The sequence below is a fragment of the Bos taurus genome, chromosome 17, assembly GCF_002263795.3.
Source record: "Bos taurus isolate L1 Dominette 01449 registration number 42190680 breed Hereford chromosome 17, ARS-UCD2.0, whole genome shotgun sequence".
Taxonomy (NCBI): domain Eukaryota; kingdom Metazoa; phylum Chordata; class Mammalia; order Artiodactyla; family Bovidae; genus Bos; species Bos taurus.
In genome coordinates, this window is record NC_037344.1 from 32,440,007 (window position 1) to 32,467,778 (window position 27,772).

The 27,772-nt window shown below is 36.0% G+C and overlaps 1 protein-coding gene across 2 annotated transcripts in view; it reads right to left on the minus strand.

Moving 5' to 3' along the window:
* FAT4 (FAT atypical cadherin 4) overlaps window positions 1–27,772 on the minus strand; it is a 190,929-nt gene that overhangs the window by 100,354 nt on the left and 62,803 nt on the right. For both annotated transcript variants that reach the window (XM_010813782.4, XM_005217605.4), the window contains exon 2: window positions 9,808–9,939. In XM_010813782.4, coding sequence (XP_010812084.1) covers window positions 9,808–9,939 — 132 coding nt within the window. The remainder of the gene's footprint in view (window positions 1–9,807; window positions 9,940–27,772) is intronic.

Genomic DNA, 27,772 nt, shown 5'->3' on the forward strand with positions numbered 1-27,772 from the left:
TTTTAAGGCTCTTGATGGTATAGGATGGACTGGAAAGAAGAGAGGCCAGAGAAGGGGTGAGAGAGTAGACTTTGGCCCCAGGAGACTGGGACTTCATTTCTTCAAGAGGAAACTATATAATCTGCATTATTTTCTGGTTCAAGTCCCTGTTCTGTAAAATGAAAGCAGGGATGCATTCTTGTGTTCACTCAGATCTTTGAACTGTAGCACTCAAGATCTGAAGTATAAACTAGGAATTTGGCTGAAGGAATGGAAAAGAAAAATAGAACATTTATTAAGTGTTTATTGAGTGCTAAGCACTGCTCTGAGTGCATCACTTCATGGGCACTAATTGATTTGATACTTAAAAGCAATCCAGTTGGGTAAGCACTATTATTATCCCCATTTTGAAGATAAAGAAACTGAGACAAAGAAATCTGAACCCTGGTTATCTTGCCCCAGAAGTGAGGCTCTCAACCATTGTGTACCAAACATAATATACACAGAACAAATTAGTAAGATCTGATGGGTTATTGGATACAGAAGTAACTAAGGATAGCTCTCAGTTGTTCAACATTCTCTTTTATTCTTGTTCTTTCTTTTATCAACTCTATGCAATGAGCCTAAAAGTGAAAGAGAAAGAAAAAAAATTTCAAATTACTTTGGCTGGGAATTAGGAGAATGTTCTTGCTGAAGACATCTCAGGATAAGGTCTGCTTGGACTCAGGAGACATTATGCATTGAAATTTTATAATTTTATGTATGGTATGTTAAGAGAGTGGAGGATAGCTTCATAGAAATGATTATGTGGCAATGATTATAGCCATAGGAATGGATATGTGGTCAGAGATTTGAAAAGAGGTTTGATAAAACTATCTGAAGGTCAATTATGTGGCTCACAGTTGAAGCCAGATGATTTGTTGACAATTTATATGAGAATAGATAGTAAAAGGTACAGCAGCATAAAGAATGAATATCATATTGAAAGAATGGGAAATAAGGGAAGTGACTGAGGAAAGAAGAGGAGAAGGAACCTGGGAGACCCAGAGGACAGCTTGCCACAGAGGTTAAAGGGAAGGTTTCAGAAAGAGTAGATTTTAGCAGAGTCAAAAATAAAGAAACTAAGGCAAATTAAAATTAAAATCACAATCTAGATTTGATAATGAGGGATGGTAACTATAGTATTCAAAAAATCTCTTATAAACTTATTTGTATATTATTGAAATAATGAACAGTTTGATTTAGATATGCTTAATCACATGTATGGAGAAGGCAATGGCACCCCACTCCAGTACTCTTGCCTGGAAAATCCCATGGAAGGAGGAGCCTGGTAGGCAGCAGTCCATGGGGTCGCACAGAGTCGGACACGACTGAGCAACTTCACTTTCACTTTTCACTTTCATGCATTGGAGAAGGCAGTGGCACCCCACTCCAGTGTTCTTGCCTGGAGAATCCCAGGGACGGGGAAGCCTAATGGGCTGCTGTCTATGGGGTCGCACAGAGTCGGACACAACTGAAGTGACTTAGCAGCAGCAGCAATCACATGTATATTATAGTTGGAATTCTGAGTTGCACATTATACATTGTACTGGTTGAGACTGCATGCTCTGGGGCCATAGTTTTGGTTTTGAATCTCTGCTCCACTACCTATTAATCATGTATCATTGGGCTACTCCTTAACTTCTATGAGCCTATGTTTCCTTACCGAGACAATCTGGCTGGTAATAATATCTGATACATGGGACTGTAATGTAGCAGTACTTAATCTGTATTGAATCTGAGGATTAAAGGAGTTCACACATGTAAAGGACCTACAACAATGCATGAAAAGCTTTAAGTGTATGACAGTGCTAACTGTTTTTATTCCTATTTTAATTATTTTTTATAAAAGGAATATAACAAGTTAGATGCATTTGATGACAGAGATGTTTGCAAATGAGTAATTTAAATCAAAATTTGATTAGAGTTGCTATATATCCAAGGAAAAATACTGTCTGATTTTCTATTTTATATAGTATTACATCCTGACACTGAGGTATATGTAGTGTTGGAATTGTCAACTTCAAAAATTACTTTTTGATTTCAATATACTCATATAAAACAAATATGTGTAGATATGTAGATATGTTGAGATATAGGTATAGATATAGATATAGATATATTACCATATCAGCTCTAGAAATGTATTTGTTAAAGTATCCAGGCTTAGAACTCTCAAGAAGCTTTTAGGAAGAACATAAATTTAAGACATTTAGACTCTAAGGCTGACATGCTGGGAAACTACAGAATCTGCAGTTTCCATACATCTTTTCCCTCATAGATTAAATATGCTTCATTCTCAAGATCAAATATATAAGGGCATGACTGCTAACAGTCGAAGGCAAAAATACTCTTTCAAAATTCATGTTTAGAGGTATTTGCTATATTTGTACTGCATTCCCAAACCAATCTTAAAATTTAGTAATGTGAAATCCTCAAAGCACATTTTAATTTAGTAATGACAGCTGGATTTGACATACTATGCACATTTATCTTGTATATTCAGGTGTACATAGACCATCTAATGTATTTATTGTAATTGTATGGTTTAACAAAAACATTCAATAAGAATTTTAGACTTTGAATCTAACTACATTCTGTACTTTTTGTTCTGTTTCACAAGGAATTCCACTATTCTGTGAAACAGTCCAGAGAAAAACAGCTACACTCAATTCTGAACTATTAAAATAGATTCATTTTGATATTTGGCAAAACTAATACAATTATGTAAAGTTTAAAAAAAAAAAGAATTTGGAAATTAGGGGAAAGCCAAGATGCAAAACCGAATTTCAAGCTATTATATAAATGGTTCAAAATTTAGAAATGTCCCATCTACAAAATGACTATAATAATTAATACTCCTGAACTTATGATAATTCTTCTGAACAGAAAACCAAAGGCATCAGACTGTTGATAAACCATAATTTTTCACTTTCAAAATCAGCTGATGTGGTGCATTAGAAGTTCCAGTGAATGTCTGAAAATTCATGGCCAAGAGTAATGATTTAATGAGGTCTTTTGAAAAGTCTATTTATTTATTTAGTATCCCAAATATGCAGTATCAGCAATGCTACAAGAAACAAATATCATATTTCAGCTGTAGCACAGTGGAAATAATGCTGTTTAAAAACATTCTACTCTCCTGAGGAACCACAGAGACAAAAGTACGTGGAAGGAATTCTAAAAGTAAATAGCTATAAATTCTAAATGCATTTTATAATCTTAAGTAGTAGTTTCAAAAGCAAGTATGGTACCATGGAATAAAGCTTTAATGTCCTGGCCCATTACAAGCATAATCATTCGTTTATCAAAGGAAACAAGACACAGACAATCATGTGCTTCTGAGAGATGTCTATCTTGATCCAACATATGTTTCAAATGATATTTAAATTATGCTCAATATGTACATATTGCTTTCAGATTCCTTTACCGGGCATTATTCTTCAGTGACCTACACCAGGTTTTCTAACATACTAATATTTTATGTTTGATTTAGTAATTAAGGAAAAGTATATAAACTATATAATATGTGGACATAATTTTCTGATGACCTATGTAATCTTAGTGTTTTAAAGAATTCTATTAATGTTTCAAAATCAACCTGCAAGATAGCTGCATGACAATTTAATGCTGGCCAAAAAGTAAAAGAAACTCCTTGCATTTCAATATTGGTTCCTACTCAAAACTAGATGAAGAAAGAACCAGAACCATGATTTGGTAAGAGATAAATCATTTCAAACGTGTACATACATATTTTCAAATTTAACCTAGAGGTAAGGAGCTGAGAACAGAATAGAAGATAAAAGGTTTATCTAAAAACATTAATAATAATTTATTGTAAACCACTCAAAAAAGGAAACAGCCAATAATTCTGAATGTCCTAGGAAGCCTAGGTAGCCATTCCAATTTGGCATACAGGCAAAGAAATGTTGGTTCCTCATGTCAGGAGTGGACATAGTCTGTAGTTATTAAAACATCACTAAAAAGTTAAAAAAAAAACATATTCAAGAAGGAAAAGGATCTCATGAGCTTAAGTTTTTAAAAATAATAGTGCCAAAGCACTTCTACAAAAATGTCCTTCTTTTCTTTAAAGTTCCAGGTAAAACTACTTCCTTCCTTCCAGCCTCTACTGTCTTTTTCCCCTTCCACCTCCACTCTCCCTGCCCCCACATAGTGGTCCTATTACAAAGTACTTGGTGGTGATTTCTACCACTCTTTCCTTGAATTGCAAACAGTCTTCCTTCCTTTTCCCTAGACTGTTACTGTTTTATAGTTTTCCTCCTTTGTGCCTCTTTAACTTCCCACTGTCTCACCTCAAATGCACTTCTTGCATAAACTAGACATCATCACCTTGCATTTAGTACTTTAAAAAAAAAGCCTAGAATGTCTAAGTGATAACACTGGCATAGATACAGTTTTTTTAACTTGAAAAGGGAAACTCAATAGAAATAAAACAAAGTGCACTAAAATCGTGTTGAGGTAAATACCTAGAGACGTAATGACCTTCCCAGCCTTCTTCAAATCTCATACTAAATATAAACACATCTCAAAACATCAACTTGAAGACAAGGCAAGTGTATGCAGGTGCACATGCACACACACACACACGCACACACAGAAAAGTCACGGAGAGAAAAACAAACATACAGGCAGCACCGCATTTGATTTAACCCTTCTATCACAGTTTAAAAAGAAAAAAGTAGGGAGGAAAGTAAAATTATAACAGACTTTGCATAATATTATTATAAGGGCGGAATGTTGGCATTTCTTTCAAATAATCACTGAATAATAAATTATATAATATAATTATATATAATTATTATAGATATTTTATGAATTTATAATCATAATATATTGTATATTATATTTATATATAATTTGTAATATATAATGTATATTATATAAATTATAGTGTTATACAAATATAATATATTTCTATATCATAATTAGTATATAAATATTATAATTACATAATATTGTACATTTATTATTAATATATGTATATATATTACATTATATATTTATATAATATAAAATATTATGTATAATATATGATTATAATATATAATGCGTATATAATATTATAATATTATATCTAACTTAAAATTATATATTATAATATAGATATAATTTATAATATATTATATAATACATAATTATGAAATACAATATAATTATATAATATATATAAAACATAATGCATTTATGATACATATGATATTATATATAATATATGATTATATATATTATAAAACATATATATGTAATTATTAAATATAAAATAATAATAAAGCTGAGCACCGAATAATAATTCTTAAGAGTAGTGCTCAAAATTCTCCAAGCCAAGCTTCAGCAGTATGTGAATTATGAACTTCCAGATGTTCAAGCTGGTTTTAGAAAAGGCAGAGGAACCAGAGATCAAACTGCCAACACCCACTGGATCATGGAAAAAGCAAGAGAGTTCCCAGAAAAAACATCTATTTCTGCTTTATTGACTATGCCAAAGCCTTTGATTGTGTGGATCACAATAAACTGTGGAGAATTCTGAAAGAGATGGAAATACCAGACCACCTGACCTGCCTCTTGAGAAACCTATATGCAGGTCAGGAAGCAACAGTTAGAACGACATGGAACAGACTGGTTCCAAATAAGAAAAGGAGTACATCAAGGCTGTATATTGTCACCCTGCTTATCTAACTTATATGCAGAGTACATCATGAGATGTACTGGGCTGGAAGAAGCACAAGCCGGAATCAATATTGCTGGGAGAAATATCCATAATCTCAGATATGCAGATGACACCACCCTTATGGCAGAAAGTGAAGAGGAACTAAAAAGCCTCTTGATGAAAGTGAAAGAGGAGAGTGAAAAAGCTGGCTTAAAGCTCAACATTCAGAAAACGAAGAACAAGCCGTCTGGTCCCATCACTTCATGGCAAATAGATGGGGAAACAGTGGAAAGAGTGTCAGATTTTACTTTTTTGGGCTCCAAAATCATGGCAGATGGTGATTGCAGCCAGGAAATTAAAAGACGCTTACTCCTTGGAAGGAATGTTATGACCAACCTAGATAGCATATTGAAAACCAGAGACATTACTTTGCCAACAAAGGTCTGTCTAGTCAAGGCTATGGTTTTTCCAGTGGTCATGTATGGATGTGATTGTTGGACTGTGAAGAAAGCTGAGCACCGAAGAATTGATGCTTTTGAAGTGTGGTGTTGGAGAAGACTCTTGAGAGTCCCTTGGACTGCAAGGAGATCCAGTCCATTCTAAAGGAGATCAGTCCTGGGTGTTCTTTGGAAGGAATGACGCTAAAGCTGAAACTCCAGTACTTTGGCCACCTCATGCGATGAGCTGACTCATTGGAAAAGACTCTGAGGCTGGGAGGGATTGGGGGCAGGAGGAGAAGGGGACGACAGAGGATGAGATGGCTGGATGGCATCACTGACTGGATGGACGTGAGTCTGAGTGAACTCCGGGAGTTAGTGATGGACAGGGAGGCCTGGCGTGCTGCAATTCATGGGGCTGCAAAGAGTCAGACATGACTGAGTGAATGAACTGAATTGAACTGAACTGAAGAGAGTAGTGCATTTCACTAGGATATGTATATTATAATTAACATGATTATTAATTCCTGCCTTGAATAAATCACTTGAAATAAATGAGTTTTACTTGTTCTGTTCCTACAGAGAGTATCATAAACTTTCATTATCTTTTATTTAGCAAAAAGCTAAAAAACAAAAAAAAGAAGCTCATGCAATTACTATAAGCTCATGCAAATGATACATCAAATAGTTGTAGCAACTGCTCTAATTGATGTATCATTTGCATGAGCTTATAGTAATTGCATGAGCTTCTTTTTTTTGTTTTTTAGCTTTTTGCTAAATAAAAGATAAAAAATGTTTATGAATTAAGCTATCCAAATATATATGACCAATGATGAGATTTAAGAAAATCTCAGCAGTATTTACTAAATTATAGCTGATGATATTTCATATGTATCAATAATAATACAAACATTCTGCATACAACTCTTTTCATGGTAGCTAAAGTTTGGAAAAACTTTCTCTACACAAAATTTACTAGAAAGTACTAAACATAAAACACCAAATCTTTTTCAGTAGAAAACTACAATTACTTAAATGTACTTGCTTTATTTTGTTTCCTTTTCCTAAGTTACATTTTGGCAAAATGTATAGATGACTAATGGAGGAAGCACAAGCTGGAATCAAGATTGCCGGGAGAAATATCAATAACCTCAGATATGCAGATGACAACACCCTTATGGCAGAAAGTGAAGAAGAACTAAAGAGCTTCTTGATGAAAGTGAAAGAGGAGAGTGAAAAAGTTGGCTTAAAGCTCAACATTCAGAAAACTAAGATCATGGCATCCAGTCCCATTACTTCATGGCAAATAGATGGGGAAACAGTGGAAACAGTGGCTAACTTTATTTTTTGAGCTCCAAAATCACTGCAGATGATGGCTGCAACCATGAAATTAAAAGATGTTTACTCCTGGGAAGGAAAGTTATGACCAACCTAGACAGTATATTAAAAAGCAGAGACATTACTTTGTCAACAAAGGTCCATTTAGTCAAGGCTGTGGTTTTTCCAGTGGTCATGTATGGATGTGAGAGTTGGACTATAAAGAAGGCTGAGCACCAAAGTATTGATGCTTTTGAACTGTGGTGTTGGAGAAGACTCTTGAGAGTCCCTTGGACTGCAAGGAGATCCAACCAGTCCATCCTGAAGGAGATCAGTCCTGGGTGTTCATTGGAAGGACTGATGCTAAAGCTGAAACTCCAGTACTTTGGCCACCTGATGTAAAGAGCTGACTCATGTGAAAAGACCTGGATGCTGGGAAAGATTGAAGGTTCGAGGAGAAGGGGACAATAGAGGATGAGATGGCTGGATGGCATCACTGACTCAATGGACATGAGTTTGAGTAAACTCCGGGAGTTGGTGGTAGACAGGGAGGCCTGGCATGCTGCAGTCCATGGGGTGGCAAAGAGTCGGACATAACTGAGTGATTGAACTAAACTGACTGATAAATGACTAAGTTGTTACATTCTGTACTGGCTGTTAAAATTAGTCTATTATTGAATTATTCACCTTTTTTAAGTTAAATAAGCCAAAAATCAAGTTATCATATCCTTCTGGAGTTTAAATGAGGTAAGGAAATTAAATTATCTATTTGGGGCTTAGCAAAAAGGGAAATGGGCTACTAGTGTATGGGAACATTATTCCTCTTTCCAAAATTCTAGAAATTAACTAAAACCTTTACCTAGCAAGGAGGAGAAAACAAGTGATGTTATTTTTTTAATGGGAAAAATATAAATTACAAATTATGTAAGTTGTCATGATGTTTGGAGCATGATGATTGCTTTAGTTAAACTTAAAACATAAACATGGAAGACAGAAATCTAAATTGTGCCCCCCAAAATCAGTTTACTGCTAGGAAACTTATTAATGGAATTCAAAATTCATTGGCTTCCTAGATAATTTCCTTAAAATATATAAGGCTATTACTAAGTTATACACTTTATGTTTGCATATCCATGAAATTAAAAGACACTTACTCCTTGGAAGGAAATTTATAACCAACCTAGATAGCATATTGAAAAGCAGAGACATTACTTTGCCAACAAAGGTTCATGTAGTCAAGGCTATGGTTTTTCCTGTGGTCATGTATGGATGTGAGAGTTGGACTGTGAAGAAGGCTGAGTGCCAAAGAATTGATGCTTTTGAACTGTGGTGTTGGAGAAGACTCTTGAGAGTCCCTTGGACTGCAAGGAGATCCTACCAGCCCATTCTGAAGGAGATCAGTCCTGGGATTTCTTTGGAAGGAATGATGCTAAAGTTGAAACTCCAGTACTTTGGCCACCTCATGCGAGGAATTAACTCATTGGAATAGACTCTGATGCTGGGAGGGATTGTGGGCAGGAGGAGAAGGGGACGCCAGAGGATGAGATGGCTGCATGGCGTCACTGACTCGATGGACGTGAGTCTGAGTGAACTCCGGGAGTTGGTGATGGACAGGGAGGCCTGGCGTGCTGCGATTCACAGGGTCACAAAGAGTCGGACACGACTGAGCAACTGAACTGAACTGATATGTATATATATGGGGCTTTCCAGGTGGTGCTAGTGGTAAAGAAGCCACCTGCCAATGCAGGAGACATAAGAGATGTGGATTCAATCCCTGGGTAGAGACAATCCCCTGGAGGGGGGCATGGCAACCTACTCCAATATTCTTGCCTAGAGAATCCCCATGGACAGAAGAGCCTGGCAGGCTACAGTCCATAGGGTCACACAGAGTTAGACACGACTGAAGAGACTTAACATGCACACATGCATATATGCAAGTTAAATGAAAAGTTTCAAAGTTGTCTTATTTTTTTTAATTTTCAATAATTTGCTTTTTTCAAATACAAATAAAAATAAATTCTTAGCTATATATGCTATAAGATAGCAAATGGGAGTGATGGGGCATTAAAAATAAGATATTTCTGTAAATATTTTTTATCCTTTGAGAAATTAAAATAATTTGGCTAATGAATCTAAGACGCACCAGCAATAAACTGAGCTGAAATTGCTGATCAAAGGAAAGTTGCCTCTAGGCAGTCTCTATCTTAGCATTTCTATGTCACATTTCAAGAGTTAATGTCCTTTGGAAAAGAGCACTCAATGCTTAGCCTTAATTATTAGTTAATAAATGTTGTCAACATACAGTAGAAATTTGATAGATCACTGGAAAATTATGTTTCAAAAAGTCAGAGACAAGGTCTGAGCTACCTCATCAGCATCCATGGCTGTCAGCTGCATAATCTTAGAACCATCTCCGATATTCTCCTCCACTGTGAGATCCAGCATGTCTGTTGGGAACACTGGTGGATTGTCATTGATATCTTGAAGTGTTATTTCTACCTACAAGAAAGAAAAGAAATAATATATGAATGCTGCATATGTCTGCAAAATACCAGTTAAATTGTATATCAAGAATCTGCTCAACTAAGCCTTCCAAAAAGAATCAGAATCTTTAAATATAACATCCCAGAAAATACCCTAGAGAAAGTTGTGAATTATTTATAGGAAAAGAATAGCCAAGAAAGATCATTTGACGTATTGATAGTAACTGATTTTAAATGATCACCTAGGAGTTTAGAATAGAATTGGTCCACAGATCAACTGTCATTTAAATCCCCAGATTTGTGCACCAGTGAAGAATTGTTCAGATTAGCACTGTCTGTCTTTCAGCCATTAAGTGCTGCCTGACACACAGATGACATGGTATAAAATTTCTTCCTGAAAGGTTTAGATATTGGCAACTAATGTCCAGGGAAAATAAAGAAGTTCACATTTTAAGAAACACTCAGCACTTTTTCCCTTTAAAGTCAACTTTCAATTTTTGGGGGAAGAAAACTATACATACCTTTTCTTTCTATCGTCACTCCCATCAACACTTCTTAGTGTGACTAAAGCTAAACAATCATCCTGTTCATATGTGGTATTAAGATAGGTTGCAAATATTAACTTTCCTTGAAAGATCCTCATCAGAAATCAAGAGTTATTTGTTTTCCTACCTAAGAAAGGGCTTCCCTGCTAGCTCAGTTGGTAAAGAATCCTCCTGTAATACAAGAGACCCTGGTTTGATTCCCGGGTCAGGAAGATCTGCTGGAGATGGGATAGGCTACCCACTCTGGTATTTTTGGGCTTCCCTTGTGGCTCAGCTGGTAAAGAATCTGCCTGTAACGTGGGAGACCTGGGTTCAGTCCCTGGGTTGGGAAGATCCCCTGGAGAAGGGAAAGGCTATCCACTCTAGTATTCTTGCCTAGAGAATTCATGGGGTTGCAAAGTCGGACACGACTGAGTGACTTTCAAAAAAAAAAAAAACCCTAAGAAAAATTGTTTAGAAAGAACAATCTGTGAATATTAAATAATAACTTCAAACCATGTGTTTTCTCTTTTGAGTTAGGTGCTAAAAGCTGAATATCTGATGAGAAAAAGGGAGATAGCTGCTAATAAAACTGAAAATTTCCCCAGTTGGATCACAAAATTAAGTCATGGAGGAAAGTCCATCCACCCATTTAGCTCGGATGTAACCAGAACATTTTTCTTCTAGGATGAAATGTCATCTTTTATACTTATACTGTAAATACTCCATCAGATCAAGAGTGATGAGAGTGGATATTAGGAAACAGCAAAATAATTCTAGTTTTATCTTTTCCAGGAAGAGGAAAGGGTGGAAGGAGAGGTAGTAAATAGGATTGTCAGTATTCTCTGGCAAAGAATGAGTGGGAAATACAGAGAGCTAGACAAATAAATGGATGAGCAATTGATAAAAAGAGAAACCCAGAAAACAATATACAGAATTCAGTACTAAGTCATTATTGTAGTTCCACCACTTAACAGGACAGTTTTGATCATAACTAATGTCTCAAATTGGTCTAGGAAATGGTTAGGGCAGCCTTAGTAGTTAGAAATCTGCTATTTTGCTTTTGGCTAACACCATTCTCTACACCACTGCCTTTAAAAGAGATGGAGATCATTAAAACTGCAGCTTGTAAGGAGCATTTCCAATTTCCTTGCAAAGTTGTAAATAACAAGAGTTTTTGAATTAGAACAACCAGAGTTCAGATTCTGTCTCTGCACTTATTAACTGGGGAAATTTGAGCACTTAATTTCTTTGAGCCTCACTCTCCTTATCTTAAAATTGGGATAATAATGTATCTTAGAGCATTTTATGAAGACTAACCCCTGATGATGCTAGCAAAATGCTTATCACAGGGGGAAACTTTCAATGAAAAGTAGATCTTGGTTTTTAAATTATTGGAACAGAACTGGGCATTCCTTAGAGCCAGGGAGAGACTGTATTTGTGATAGAATATGACTCTTGAGAGTCCCTTGGACTGCAAGGAGATCAAACCAGTCAACCCTAGAGGAAATAAATTCTGAATATCATTGGAGGGACTGACTAATGCTGAGGCTGAAGCTCCAAATCTTTGACCACCTGATGCAAAAAACTGACTCAGAAAAGACCCTGATGCCGGGAAAGGTTGAAGGCAGGAAGAGAAAGGGACAACAGAAGATGAGATGGTTGCATGGCATCACTGACTTAATGGACATGTGTTTCAGCAAGCTCTGGGAGATGATGAAGGACAGTGAGGGCCTGGTGTGCTGCAGTCCATGGGGTCACAAAGAGTCAGACACAGCTGAGAGGCTGAACAACAATGTACTTCTAGTGTGTGGTACAGGTCCTGATATATCTTTGATGTCATGTTTAATTGGTGCCATTCTGGATTCTCTTTACCCTCAATTTAGCATTCTTCTTTACACACACACACACACATTCACAAATACTTACATACACACACACTCATATATGCATCTGTTGTTCAGCCGCTCAGTAGTGTCCAATCTTTCCTAGCTTCAGGGTCTTTTCTAATGAGTCAGCTCTTCACATCAGGTGGTCAGACTATTGGAGCTTCAGTTTCAGCCCTTGCCCTTCCAATGAATATTCAGGATTGGTTTCCTTTAGGATTTACTGGTTTCATCTCCTTGCAGTCCAAGGGACTCTCAAGAGTCTTCTCTAACACCACAGTTCAAAAGCATCAATTCTTCAGCACTCAGCTTTCTTTATGGTCCAACTCTCACATCCATACATGACCACTGGAAAAACCACACATTTAACTATATGAACCTTTGTTGGCAAAGTTATATCTCTGCTTTTAATATGCTGTCTAGGTTGGTCATAGCTTTTCTTCCAAGGACCAAGTGTCTTTTAATTTCATGGCTGCAGTCACTATCTGCAGTGATTTTGGAGCCCCCCAAAATAAAGTCTGTCGCTGTTACCATTGTTTCCCCATCTATTTGCCATGAAGTGATGGAACTGGATGCCATGATCTTAATTTTTTGAATGTTGAGGTTTAAGCCAGCTTATTCACTCTCCTCTTGCACCTCAACAAGAGGCTCTTTAGTTCCTTTTCCCTTTCTACCATAAGGGTGGTGTCATCTGCATATCTGAGGTTATTGATATTTCTCCTGCCAATCTTGATTCTAGCTTATGCTTCATCCAGCCTTGCATTTTATATGATGTACTCTGCATATAAGTTAAATAAGCAGGGTGACCGTACACACTCTTGATGTACTCCTTTCCCAATTTGGAATCTGTCCGTTGTTCCATGTCCTGTTCTAATCATTGCTTCTTGACCTGCATACAGGTTTCTCAGAAGGCAATTAAGGTAGCCTGGTACTCCTATCTCTTTAAGAATTTTCCACAGTTTGTTGTGATCCATACAGTCAAAGGTTTTATCATGGTCAATGAAGCAGAAATAGATATTTTTCTGGAACTCTCTTGCTTTACCTATGATCCAACGGATGTTGGTAATTTGATCCCTGGTTCCTCTGCCTTTTCTAAATCCAGTTTGTCAGGTATGGTAGATCCTATAGTAAAAATATGTTACAAAAAGTAGATTCTTCATTATGGATGATGAGTGCTTGAATTGAACAAGACCCTTCTATATTTTAATAGTTATAATTAACACGAACGTGCCAAACCCTGTTGTAAGTTATATGTATGTGCACATTCATATACATACACACACATAAATGCAAAAAAAAATCCTTAAAAGAGCCCTATGAGGAAAGTACTATTATATTCCCATTAGAGAAATGAGTTAACCAATGTACACAGGTTAAATAATTATCCAATGCCAGAGAGCTAGTAAGTCAGTAGTAAGTTTCCTTTACTACAATGCAAACCTGTTTGCTGCTGCTGCTGCTGCTAAGTTGCTTCATTCGTGTTTGACTCTGTGCAACCCCAGAGACGGCAGCCCACCAGGCTCCCCAGTCCCTGGGATTCTCCAGGCAAGAACACTGGAGTGGGTTGCCATTTCCTTCTCCAATGCAAGAAAGTGAAGAGTGAAAGTGAAGTCGCTCAGTCGTGTCCGACTCCTAGAGACCCCATGGACTGCAGCCTACCAGGCTCCTCTGTCCGTGGGATTTGCCAGGCAAGAGTACTGGAGTGGGGTGCCACTGCCTTCTCCAGCAAACCTGTCTATCTCTCTCTATTTATAAGCACACCCCCTCTCTCTCTTTAGGCATGTGTTTTCAATAAACATAATGAATCATATATGAAAAGTATGTCACAGCTTTATAAATGTATTTTTATAAATGTGCATATTATTCCTGTCCACAATTTGGATCACTTACATATGAACTAACTAGCCATATAATCTTGGGTCAGTCTATAAATCTTTGTCAAGATTAAAAATAAATCAGCTAGGTGATCCCTAGATTTAGCTCTCGGAATCTGAGACCATGTATGTTCTATGAGATTTTGGCCAACTTCATCATTTCAGGTACAAAAATTTGTTTCTGTCTTTATTAGCAAGGATAAATTTAGTTAAATATTAATAGACTCAAAACTAAACATTTCTGAATATATCTATAATCTACCAGTTATAGACACAGATCTAGGACATTTCATCATTGGATGTTGACATACATAAAGGTTATATTTTGATTAAAGACACCAGAGGTCATTCATCTGGTAGGTCAGGCTATGCTTTTTCCAAAATCAGTGTCAGCCTGCCAATCAAAAAACTGTAACTGTATTCTTCTTCAAAGAAAAATCTAGATATTCTCTCTAATTTTCCAGTCTCTCTGCTCCACTTCACAATTCCTCAAGTATTCCTCAAAAACTTTCAGCATGACTTCTCTAGATTCCCTCACTAGCCTAGAGTATGAATAACCAAGAGGAGGAGATCTGAACTCACTGGTGTAGTAGATTTCATCTGGCAATCCCTTCACTTCTGAATCAGTGTGTAAGTTCTTCGGTTTCTACCAAGAGTTCCAAGATCATGAACACTGTTTGCCTATGAAGTGGTCACTGATTCCCATATTTATTCATTTAATCTTTTAGACTCTATTACATAAAAGGTATATGTTAGTCACTATATAGTAAATACTAATGCTATGCTAAGTCACTTCAGTCGTGTCCGACTCTGTGCGACCCCATAGACAGCAGCCCACCAGGCTCCCCGTCCATGGGATTCTCCAGGCAAGAAGACTGGAGTGGGTTGCCATTTCCTTCTCCAATGCATGAAAGTGAAAAGTGCAAGTGAGGTCACTCTGTCCTGTCTGACTCTTTACGACCTCATGGACTGCAGCCTACCAGGCTCCTCCATCCATGGGATTTTCCAGGCAAGAGTACTGGAGTGGGGTGCCATTGCCTTCTCCAATATAGTAAATATATAAGAAAATAAGATGGGCCACCATTTCTTGTGGGGAACAAATGAAGTCTGACCATGGAAATATGTACAAATAGAAACATCTGTTTGGAAATACACAGTTGACATCTTGATTCCAAGCAGTTAGTCCCCTACACTATGGGTAATTCTTCAAGCAGTCTTGTATCTTGCCCTTGGAAGTTACCATTTTTCCTGATGAGTCCAGATTCTAACATGCACTTGGCTCACTGTCTTGGATCTCCCATCAACCTAAGAGTCTTATTTCAATATTACCCTCACTTTGGACTAAGATTTGGTATGGTTTTTTGAAATATTGTCATATAAAACACAAGAATCAAACTAACCATTTAAAAAAGATATCTAGAAAGAAAATATAGTTTATTAAATATAATAATAAGTTATCTAGAGGTATTAATTAAGACACTATAATTTTAAAGAGTGCTTTCTGTACAAATCAGGTAACTTTAAATAATGAAGATAATGGCTATTAGTGGTTTATTTATAAATTATCTGATTTTAAAAATTGTCTAAAATGTAATTCCTAAACTAAAGAAAGTATGTTGATAAATGCATTTCATTCTTTTAAAATACATACCCCAAACTACTGCATAGCTTTTAGTACTAGCATTGCCCCTCTAATGTTTTACATTTTTTTTTACATTTGTTTGGACATGAAATAAGCAAAATAATTGTACTATTAAATATTATTTTGCAAAAAATAATCACATTTTGAACTCAGAAGCTTCCCTTCACAAATGGCTGTATTTTAAATGAAAGCAAAACAAATAAAGACTGCCAATAGGTTACATAATTTAAGTCCAGGGGACAACTTCAAAGTATCAATTCTATAAGTTTGTGAAAACTGACCCTCAAAGATAAAAGAAACATTACACTATGAAGATAAAGTACTTGCATATTTTATGCCTGCCTATCAGATGTTGACCTTTGTGCTTAGATAGTGGGCCCTTAGCAGACATATATGGTTTCACCTACCATTACAAGGGCATTTGGTAGCTTCGTGGTTGACTTGTTTATAACAAAATATCAGCTACACCTAATGACAGGTATTGTCTATGACCACAACTGCATTACCATTCAGATACCTTCAGAATAATGACTTTTTGGCCAAGACACCTCATCCCTAGTCAATGAAACCCTCGTAAATACTGATGTTTAAAGAAAAATACATGACTGAGATTAAGGGAGCTAACAATCAATTAATTAAAAAGTGTCTGTCTTGTGGTAGTTTTGTAAAGGTAAAATTTTATTTAAAAATATGGCTTTAAATAATGTCACCAAACTTTTACGCTGAACAGCCAAATAGATCTTTAAAAAATAAAATGTTTACTGTGTAAATTGTTGCTATGAAATGGGTACAATGCTTTACTCCTTAAAAATGTTTCCCTATTATATGCAATTTATCATTTTATTCTGCACTGCATCAGGAATGATATTTTGGGAATTTTAAGTTTTTAAGTAAAAAAAATCAGAATTCAACTACATCATAAATGAGCAAGTTGCTAATTAGCAATAGCAATTATCAAATCATTCCATATGTCTAAATATAAAACATGGTATTTCACTAATATAAGTTGATATTATGAAAGTAATACTCTATATTCAAGGCTAAGGAATCAACTAAAATATTAAGGTCCATTATGAGCTCATTCCTCAGCTAGTAAACTGACAATTGCATTGTGGTCACTATCTCAACCACAATTAAAAACATATTCTTAAATTCATATTCTCTCTGCAAGCTAAATGAATTGGTTCTTAATGTATCAGGATGAAAAATACCCCCAAACATATTTTTAACTCACAATCTTCCTGCAACCTACATAAGGTGTTCTTAATGAACAAGGATGAAAAGCAATCTTTTTTTTTTTCCTTTAAAAGATTGTATAATACTACAAAAGATTATGTTAGGTAGTCTAAGTAGGAAAAAGGGAGTCCAAAAATGTCAGTTAGAAAAAGCCCAGGAAAAGAGACAAAGGAAGAAAATCCAAGGACTAGAATGGGAATCTTGGATGGGAAAAAACACACCCAAACATGCTCCCTTCCTGATAGGTGGTGGACACAAGCCCTATTTTGTATAGGACATAACCAATCAGGCTCCGGGGGAGGAAACAAAAAGTATAAAAAGGGAACCCAAGCAGGGTTGAGGCCACTCCTACAGGGTCCACTAGCTCTCATGTCTTGGGTGTGTACTTTCTGCTGTCTGCCTAATAAAATCCCGCCTGTGTGAGCTGTAACACTGGTCTGTTGTTTCAAATCCTTGCTGTGATGAGACAAAATAGACTGGAATAGAGTTAGAAAATAGAAATAGAAATCTATGCATTTGCAATAAGTAATATCAAAGTTCTTAGAATCCCAGATATCATCAAGTTCATCTCCCAGTCAAAAGCAAGGCATTGAACTGTCAGGTCATTTATCTAAGGAAAAGCAACAGTCAGACTCTTAACTCTAGCCCACTGATTTTTGCAGAGATCTGTGGACAGGTCTAGGGAGGAAGCAGCATAATATGCCTTAGACCACTCCCTCTAAAAATACGCATTTGATGTGTACAGAAAATTAATTTTTTAAAAAATTAATGTTTGGTTATCTACCCTACAAATACTATTTTTCCAGATCCTTGCTCATTTTAAGTTCCTTTATGTTTATATTAATGGAAAATAATCTGTGATGGTTTGCCTTAGTGATGCCACTGCAAGACTGTTAAACAATCAGCAGATAGGTGGTGGGTATACGTTGCATGTAAAGAAACTATAGCTAAATTATCTCTTTGCTGTTGTTCAGTCACTCAGTTGTGTCTGACTTTTTGTGACCCCATGGACTGTAGCACTTCACTCTCTCCCGGAGTTTGCTCAAACTCATGTGCATTGAGTTGGTGATGCCATCCAAACCATCTCATCCTCTGACACCCCCTTCTTATCCTGCACTCAGACTTTCTCCATAGATAGCAGTAAACGTTATTGCTTTGAAAATGCCTACAAAGAAGCTACTTCTTCCATGCCCTGGCCATTGTAAATAATGCTGTGATGAACACTGGGATTCTTGTGTCTTTTTGAAATATGGTTTTCTCAGGGTAAATGCCCAGTAGTGGGATTGCTGGGCTATCCAGCAATACGACTATCATATGATACTTCTATTTTTCTTTTTTAAGGAACCTGCATACTATTCTCCATAGAGGTTTTATCAAATTGCATTCCTATCAGCAGTGCAAGAGGGTTCCCTTTTCTCCACTTTCTCTCCTGCATATACTGTGTGTAGATTTTTTGATGATGGCCATTCTGACCGGTGTGAAGTGATATATACAGCTGATTCATTTTGTTATATAGAAGAAATCAACACAAAATTTTAAAGCAATCATACTCCAATAAAATAGTAAATTAAAAAAGAAGTCATTTTTCTCAAAAGATGCAATAAGAATCATTTTCAAAAATGAAAAAGGTTTAAATGGTTTGTGAGACAGACATAAAATACATATACTATAAAACAGTAAAAGAAGACATATCACAGCAAATAGTACTTGATCAGTTGCTTTTTGTTAGTGCCCAATATAATTATTGACATTACTGCCTTTATATTTTCATGAAACTGACACTCAAAATTTCTCAAATACTACTATTACCATATGAATTGTGACAACGCATTGCACCAAAAATAATGCTTAGACTTCACATGTATTACCTCCAAAGACACTATGATAATGCCACCAAGTTGTATTTAAACAATCTTTTAATTAACAAGTCTGCCAATAATTATTTATTTCACCAGAAGTATTTTTGCTCTGATTTCTTTAATACATTTACAAATTACAGAAATTGGTCATTTGCAAAACTTCTCAGGCTAACAGATCATTTATACTGTTCAAATTTGTGACTTTCAGAATTTTGAGGTCAAAAATTGTCTTCTTTATTTTTGCATTCTCACAACTTATTCATCTCTCGCATGTAACTGTTTCTCCAGAAATATTTGTTTTCAAAGCAAACCCGTTATTTGACATTTTATTAGAGTCACAAGTTCAGCAAATTTTAAAAAATTAAGTATGTTACTGGTGTGGGCTTCCATTGTGTTTCAGACAGTAAAGCAGGAGACCTGGGTTCGATCCCTGGGTTGGGAAGATCTTCTGAAGAAAGGAATGGCTACCCACTCCAGTATTCTTGCCTGGAGAATTCCATGGACAGGGGGGCTTGGTGGGGTATGGTCCATGGGGTCACAGTCGGACAGGACTAAGCAACTAACACACACACACAAACACTGGTATATAAAAAATGTATTCATCAACATTGACCTGTATTACAATAATATTTAGGATCAATCCAATCCCATTGATTTCTTAGTTCTTGTGTCTCCATCATGTTATCATCTATAATTTATGACATAAAATCATATTTGATGATAATTCAATAACTTTATACTCAGATGATTTAAAACAACTTCAGAAAAACCATCTGTTGTAAAAACATATACAATAACAATTCAGGAAGTCTCCCACCTGGAAGACTGCAATATAGGGTCCTATGAAATGCCCATCACTGTTTCAGAAACAACTACACTAAACACCACAGAGTCATGAATAAACCTACAAAAATAATTGCGGTCATTCAAATGTGCATTACCCTTAATAGGTTATTACAATGTCACTCCAATAACACTTTGCTAAATGATGCCTTAGTTTATACTGTGTTGGTGCTACTGCAATTGAGGACAAAGTCTAATGTTACACTCAAAACAATTTTTATTTCATCAGAGTGAAACAAAATGCTGAAATCTAGCATTTAATTTTTCTGTATGGAGGCTCAAGTGAGGAGTTGAAATTGAAAGCAAATTAACCAATTTGAAATCCACACCAAGATCAGTACAACCATCACCCCTGAGCTGTCACTTCCTTTGGCTCTGAAAAGGAAAACTCCACCTTTCCTGTCTGAGAGGAGGCTGTGTGTGAACATGAGTCTGCCTGCATTGCAGTGAAAGGCTCTGTTCTGGGGGACCTCTGGGTTGAGTGTGCAAAGAAACATTCTATGACTTGACTTTAAACTTGGGAATCAAAAGCAACATTTGTTAAAAAAAGTCATCAGGCTAGAAATATGAAAGTCATGGCTCAAGCAAATAATCAAACTTAAATTTTAAATGTTTGGCAATAACTTCCCATTCGCTCACTTCAAATAAAGCCAAATACTATGTGATTCACTCAAGTTAGTGGGACTGACATATTTTGCATGTTATATTGGCTTCCAATGACAAGGCTTTATTTAGTAAATTTATGTTAAATCCTGTATATTCACTGAGATGAGATAGAAGGGCTTCCTTGGTGACTCATATGGTAAAGTATCTGCCTGCAATGTAGGAGACCAGGTTTCAATCTCTGAGTCAGGAAGATCCCCTGGAGAAGAGAACGGCAACCCACTCCAGTAATCTTGCCTAGAGTTCTATGGACAAAGGAGCCTGACAGGCTACAGCCTATGGGATTGCATATAGAGTTGGAGACTCCTGAGCAACTAATATAGCAAAAGGTCTGACTAATTACATCTCAGCAGAAAGCTTGGCAGTCTACATTAGCTTTTTGGTAGGAGAACTAATCACATAATTTCATTTGGAAGGACATATGTCTCACTTCTTTTTAAGATTTCAAGTATGAGGTTAAGTTCAGTCTTTAAGAACAAGAAAATTCAACACCTACTTGCACTATCATTTATGAGTTTAATCTCCAAGCACTTCCACCTCTTAACAACAAGAATAGAGCTGTATTGCCATGAAAGGATGATGCCAGGGTCTGCATATTTCCTTTAATTTTGTTCTTCATTTCTTTCCCTATTTTGGGTGACCACTGGGAATTCTGCTGCCATGAGTCTCGGCGAAATGTGTCACTACATCCAGAACACTTCATCATGTTGCAGAGCCAAAATCTATTATGGTTTGCAAGTGACTCATATTTTAGTTATGAGAGAGCCCTAGCAAAGAACAGTTTACATCTAAAAGTCCTAAATGTCAGGAATGTAATGTTTGGACTGCATAGGTATTCAAGGTCCGGTCATACTCTGCAAACAATGCTTTGAGGTATTTATTTATTTATGATGTATAACCAAACTTTTTCACAAGAGTCTGTGGTAGCTATAATAATAGTGTACTGTCTCATCTTGGTGGTATTTCTCTACTTTTGAAACTGAAATCTTAAAGAAAATGGAGAAAATAAAACCACGGAAAAATGACCTATGATTTTATATTATGAAAGACCAGCAGGGGCTAGATGTAACCGAGTAGAAAAAAATCACTAGAGCCACTATTACACATCAACATGAACCAGAAATTCTTGAGAATACAGGTCTGTTGCAGGACCCAACTTTACTGAAGTTTCGGGGATGATCAGAAAGTGAGTCTTTGTATTTAGGTATAGGTTTTCTTCAGAACGACAAGAAAGAATAGAAAATATGTATTTCACAGAAGCTGAGCAGTAAAATGTTATATACTAAATGTTATTTGGGCTTCCCAGGTGGAACTAGTGGTAACAAACCCGCCTGTCAATGCAGGAGACCTGAGACACAAGTTCAATCCCTGGGTCGGAAGATCCCCTGGAGGAGGGCATCCAACCCACTCCAATATTCTTGCTTGGAGAATCCTGTGGATAGAGGAGCCTAGAGGGCTACAGTCCACAGTGTGGCAAAAAGTTGGATGTGACTGAAGCAACTTGGCACACAAACATTATTTTACTATATTTTAAAATATAGTAAAAGAAACATTGATAGTATTTGAGGGAGCGACATTTAATTTGGTAGTTAATTAGAATACCCCTTTTTAAAATTTTAGGGTAACAAATACTTTGTCATTTCAAACTTTATACCTGAAATTTAGATTAAGTTTTGTGTATATTTAGATATATACATTTATTTCATATAAATTTGTACTTTTTTCTATTCCAAGTATTCTGGAATAAGAGGAAAGAAGGAAGCATATATATTTTAGATTTTAAAAACATCTTTTAAAAGCAAAGTAAAAATTACTTTAATGAGTTTTAAAACAGAACATATTTTACATATAAGCTACATGTATGTAACTGTGACCAATTATACTTGTCAAACAAAAGCAATTACATTAATCTCTCACCACCAAAACTCATCTAGCAGTCAGCAGCATATGTTCCTGGGATTTCAGTGCATTTCTTACCAGAAAAGAAATATGTATGAGTCACAAGCGGGCTTGGACAGTAGCCAGAAATGACAAGAATGGCTTGAAGTGCGGACAAGACATAGTTAACTCCATTCCTGAAATAAAATGCTTTCCATAACTCACCAAATGTGTGGTGACATAATAAAAAGCTAGTTTTGTTGTGCTTTCAATATTGTTCAAATTAGAACCAAATAAGGATTTCTTTTAAGGCAAAGGCAATCATGTGTAACCACTTCAACTTTTCCTGAAATCAATACTGCATAATTTCTGCATTTTAACAGATTCTTAAGGACGCCTAAAAGTAAATGCAGGATAAAGGATCAAGTTAAAATATCTGTGGTTGCATATGAAACTTATGGAAATTTTTATACTATTCTTCAAAACAAACACCCTGAAAAGCATCCCAGAGTATACTTTTCAACAGTTGTTCATCTGAACGTGGTAAACATACCTCAGAAGGAAAAGCTAGTATAAGAAAAACAAATAAAAATATTTCACCAAATTTTTCCTCACTTTTTTTTGACATAATAGATCCTGTAAATTTTTTTTAATAGAAAGGGCTTCTATTAAGACTGCTGCAAAATAGAAACATAGTTTGATTTATATTAAAGATACTAGCTGCAGTAATTCGAATTATTGATCCCAGTTCTTCACCCCTTCCTATAAATGACTCCACAGTCCCTCCCAACTTTAGGGGGAGTTTCTCTCTCTACTTCTTGACTTTGGGTTCATCCATAATTATTTCAGTTAGTGGGATATTTACAAATACGACCCAGGTAAAGACTTGGAAGGTATTTGCCTTCTTGTACCTCTGCCATAGTTACTAGAATACCATACCCATGCAAGTTTACTAGTACCAGAAAGGGGATAACAGACGTTGAATAGAGGAGGCATTGACATTGAGAGATGTACAGACTGAAGCAGGCTTTCCAGTTGAGCTCAAGCCTAGATCAGCCTAACTGCCTACTCAGAGATGTGTGTGTGCTCAGCTGCTCAGTTGTGCCCGACTCTTTGTTAACCCATGGACTGTAGCCCTCTAGGCTCCTCTGTCCATTGGATTTTACAGGCAAGAATACTGGAATGGGTTGCCATTTCCTTCTTTAGGGGATCTTCCTGACCCAAGGATCAAACCCATGTCTCCTGCATTGGCAAGTGAGTTCTTTACCTCTGAGCCACCAAGGAAGCCCCTACCCAGAGATGCAGGAGAATCCATGTGTATTGCTCTAGTCCTTTGTCCTTCCCAGGTGGTGCAGATGGTAAAGAACCTGCCTGCCAGTGCAGGAGACATAAGAGATGAGGGTTCAATCCCTGGGTTGGGAAGATCCCCTGGAGAAGGACATGGCAACCCACTCCAGTATTCTTTCTTGGGGAATCCCACGGACAGAGGAGCCTGATGGGCCACAGTCCAAGGGCTGCACAGAATCGGAGGTGACTGAGCACGCATGCACACAGTAGTCCTTTAAGGTTGTGTGGCTCTTTGTTATGCAACATTACTGTGACAATAGCTAACAGATACAGATACCAAAAAGTGGATTCATTTAGTGAAAATGTTACTTAATTTTAATGTTTAAATAATGGATTACTGTTCTGTTTAACATGAGGAGCAAAAAGAAAAAAAAAAGTTAATGTATACTGATAACTGTTGTATACCTTGTACTATTAGATAATTTTTTTTCCTTTTAAAGTAACAGCTTTATTGAGATGTAATTCATGTATCATAAAATTTCCCCATTTTTAAGTGTACAATTCAATGATTTCTTCCCCCTAGGATTGTAAAACATTTTTTTTCCAATTATACATATACACATGCATCTATTCTTTTTCAAATTCTTTTCCCAATAGACACATAGACTAAGAGAATGAACTTATGGTTACCAAGGGGGAAGGGTGGAGGGGAAGGAATAGGTTTGGGATTGACATGCACACATTGGTATATTTAAAATGAGTAACCATAAAGGTTACTGCTGTACAGCACAGAGAATTCTGCTCAGTATTATAGGGTAATTTTTAATGTTATGAGCTTATGAACAAATCTTCCTACCCTGTATAGCTTCTCACTCTTACTTAACACCCATGCCCTTTTAGAAGGACAAAGCAAAACAAGACATGATCCCCAAGCTCTCCTGTCTCTCCCATAATCCCCAAATTAGAGGAACAGGGTGGGAATACTTGACTCAAAACCAAATCATGGCTGGGTTGAGTCAATGAAATTGTCTTTCTTAAAAGGGTAGAAATGTATGAAAAAAAACAATGGGAAACTCTATAAGAAAGCAATGGCACAACTACAATGAGACAATAATTTCTACGAATGCTTGGTCCCACCGTTAGTGGTTTTCTAGCACCCACCTGAGGCCTGGCTAAACTTTTCTTATGGAACTGTGGCAATGCCAAAATGATCCTTCAGCCCCATTTCACCTTTGCACATTACTTTTTACCCTTAAAGAAATATCTGCTACTCTATGCAAAAGACATGTTTTGACTTATGGCTCTTCTATTCCATTTTAGTTAGTTTATGGTTTATATTGCTTATATTTCCTTATATATATTTAAATAACTATTTCACAATGTTAAAATTAAAGTCCCATTTAGAGTTTTTTTTTTAACTTCAAAATGGTAACAATTTTTAAACATATGAAACAGCATTAGCTCATCAATAATCAAGAATGAATATAACTTTTATCTAATTTAAAATGTAGAATACATCTGAAAATTTTGAAATCACTGTCAAAGTAAAAATTTTTGCAGTGCACTGTGCTTTATTTTAAAAGCCTATTTCCATGAATTCAGAGTGGTTTTCTTCTAAACTTCAATGGAACATTTAGTTTCTGCCATAGTGTCTAGCATACGGTAAGCACTTAATATGTTTAGTCACTGTTTTTAAAGACAATATGTTTATTCGCTGTTTTTAAAGTCAATATACTTATTCGGGTAGCATATTTTGTTGTTACATACGTAAAAATGAAGAGAATGGTATTTATATGCAAAATTAAGAGCAGAGAACACTAGTTGGGATGAACCATCAAATATTACAATTATCAATACATTGTGTAGCAAAGATCCTAATAATGATTCCCTAATGTTTACCGAAGTAAAAGCTAATTAATAGGAAAGGATACTTTTAAATGTAAAAGATCAATTAAAAAAAATGGAAAGCACATTTTCTTTAAAAAAAGTGTTCAGTTTGGAAGGCTGTGTTTTATTTTTCACTGTCAAAACCAAAGTACCAAGTTTTTCAGTGTAGTAACAGTATCAAAAATTTTAATGTGTCATTTTTTTAAGTATTTCATCTTAAAATCACTGAACTGCTACAGAAGTGTGCTCTCTCCATAAAGAGAAAAAATTGTGCAAAATACAGTAAAAATCTGTATACTTTGTAAGATAAGAGATTAGACTCAAGAGTAATGAAAAAGATATGCCAATTATAAATACCTACTGACCACAAGTAATCATCTCCATGAAGTAACATGGTTTGATTATTTTGTCCAAATATACTCTCACTGTTTGTGATTTTATGACTGTATACTATGAGTAGGGTGACATCAATAGAAGCTTTGATTTTATTTTGCAAATAAAAGGATATTCTCTTCATTAAAACAAAAACAAAAGAAAAAAGTTTCAGGTAATCTTCCATTACTAGTTTTTTTTTTCTGCATTTATATTTGAGAAACATTTTAAAAACCCATTTTAAAGCATTTTTATGCCTATGGTAAATATTCAAAAATTAAACTATATAAGAGAATGGGACTTTATGTAAATCTGGCAGTGTGGAATTGCAAATACTTTAAATCTGTCAGAATTAATAAGAAAAACAAAAGAAACAGTGCAGTTCTCCTGTCTAGACTAATAGAATTCTCACAGTCTGTTTATGTTAATAAATTTTATAGGAAATCTATCCCTTTCCTCTCGTGATTGTATATAGATTTTAAAGCCTGGGAGTATTTTTTCAGTTAATCAGAGAATGGTTGTTAAGAGAATAAACTACTAGTCATTATTAACTGCTTTCCTATTGTTAAAGTGTGATTAAGCATTGTCAAACCTGTTATTATTGATAATTTTTAATATTCTATGTGTATTATGAAAAATCATCACACAATTTTTCATATAAAATTCTTCTTTTCACCATAAACATTTTTACATTACACTGTATAGTCTTTCCTTTAAAAGTATTTCCTAAAAATGTTTAAAAACTTAAAATAGACTATTGATTGTGACAAAAACACCTTTGTAAGTTAATGTTGTTATTCGCATTAATGTTATTAATGCATTAATAATATTTATAATAGCTAAGTAACCTCTTTCACTTTATGTCTTTTTAGTAAATAACCATCTTCACCCATCTAGTTTCCCTAAGGATAAACTCCATAAAAGCATAGGAAAAACAAGTTAGAAATTTCGTTCCTTAAAATATAACAAATATGAATTAAATTCAAAATTCAGTGAGGAGAAAGATTAAATATATACAATTTACTTACTAGAGTGGGGTGCCAATTCCTCCTCCAGGGGATCTTCCCAACCCAGAGTTCAAACCCGCATCTTCTGTGTCTCCTGCATTGAAGGTGGATTCTTTACCCACTGAGCCACTAGGGAAGCCCTTAGAGCTCTGTTGTTGTCGTTGTTCAATCATCAAGTCGTGTCCAACTCTTCATGACCTCATGGACTGCAGCACACCAGGCTTCCCTGTCCATCACATCTCCTAGAGTTTGCCCAAGTTCATGTCCATTGCATCAGGGAAGCCATCTAACCATCTCATCCTCTGTTGTCCCCTTCTCCTCCTGCCTTCAATTCTGCCCAGCATCAGGGTCTTTTCCAGTGAATCGGCTGTTTACATTAGGTGGCCAAAGTATTGGAGCCTCAGCATCAGTCCCTCCAATGAATATTCAAGGTTGATTTCCTCTAAGATTGACTGGTTTGACCTCCTTGCTGTCCAAGGGAGTCTCAAGAGTCTTCTCCAGCACCACAGTTTGAGGCATCAATTCTTCAGTGCTCTGCCTTCTTTATGATTCAGCTCTCACAACTGTACATGACTACTGGAAAGACCACAGCCTTGACTATGCAGACCTTTGTCAGCAAAGTGGTGTCTTTGCTTTTTAACACACTGTCTAGTTTTGTCAAAACTTTCACGCCAAGAAGCAATTGTTTTCTAATTTCACGGCTGCAGTCACCATTCGCAGTGATTTTAGAGCCCAAGAAGAGGAGATCTGTCACTGCTTCCACCTTTTCCCCTCCTATTTGCCATGAAGTGATGGGGCTAGATGCCATGATCTTAGTTTCTTTAATATTGAGCTTCAAGCCAACTCTATTACTCTCGTCCTTCACCCTCATCAAGAGACTCTTCAGTTCCT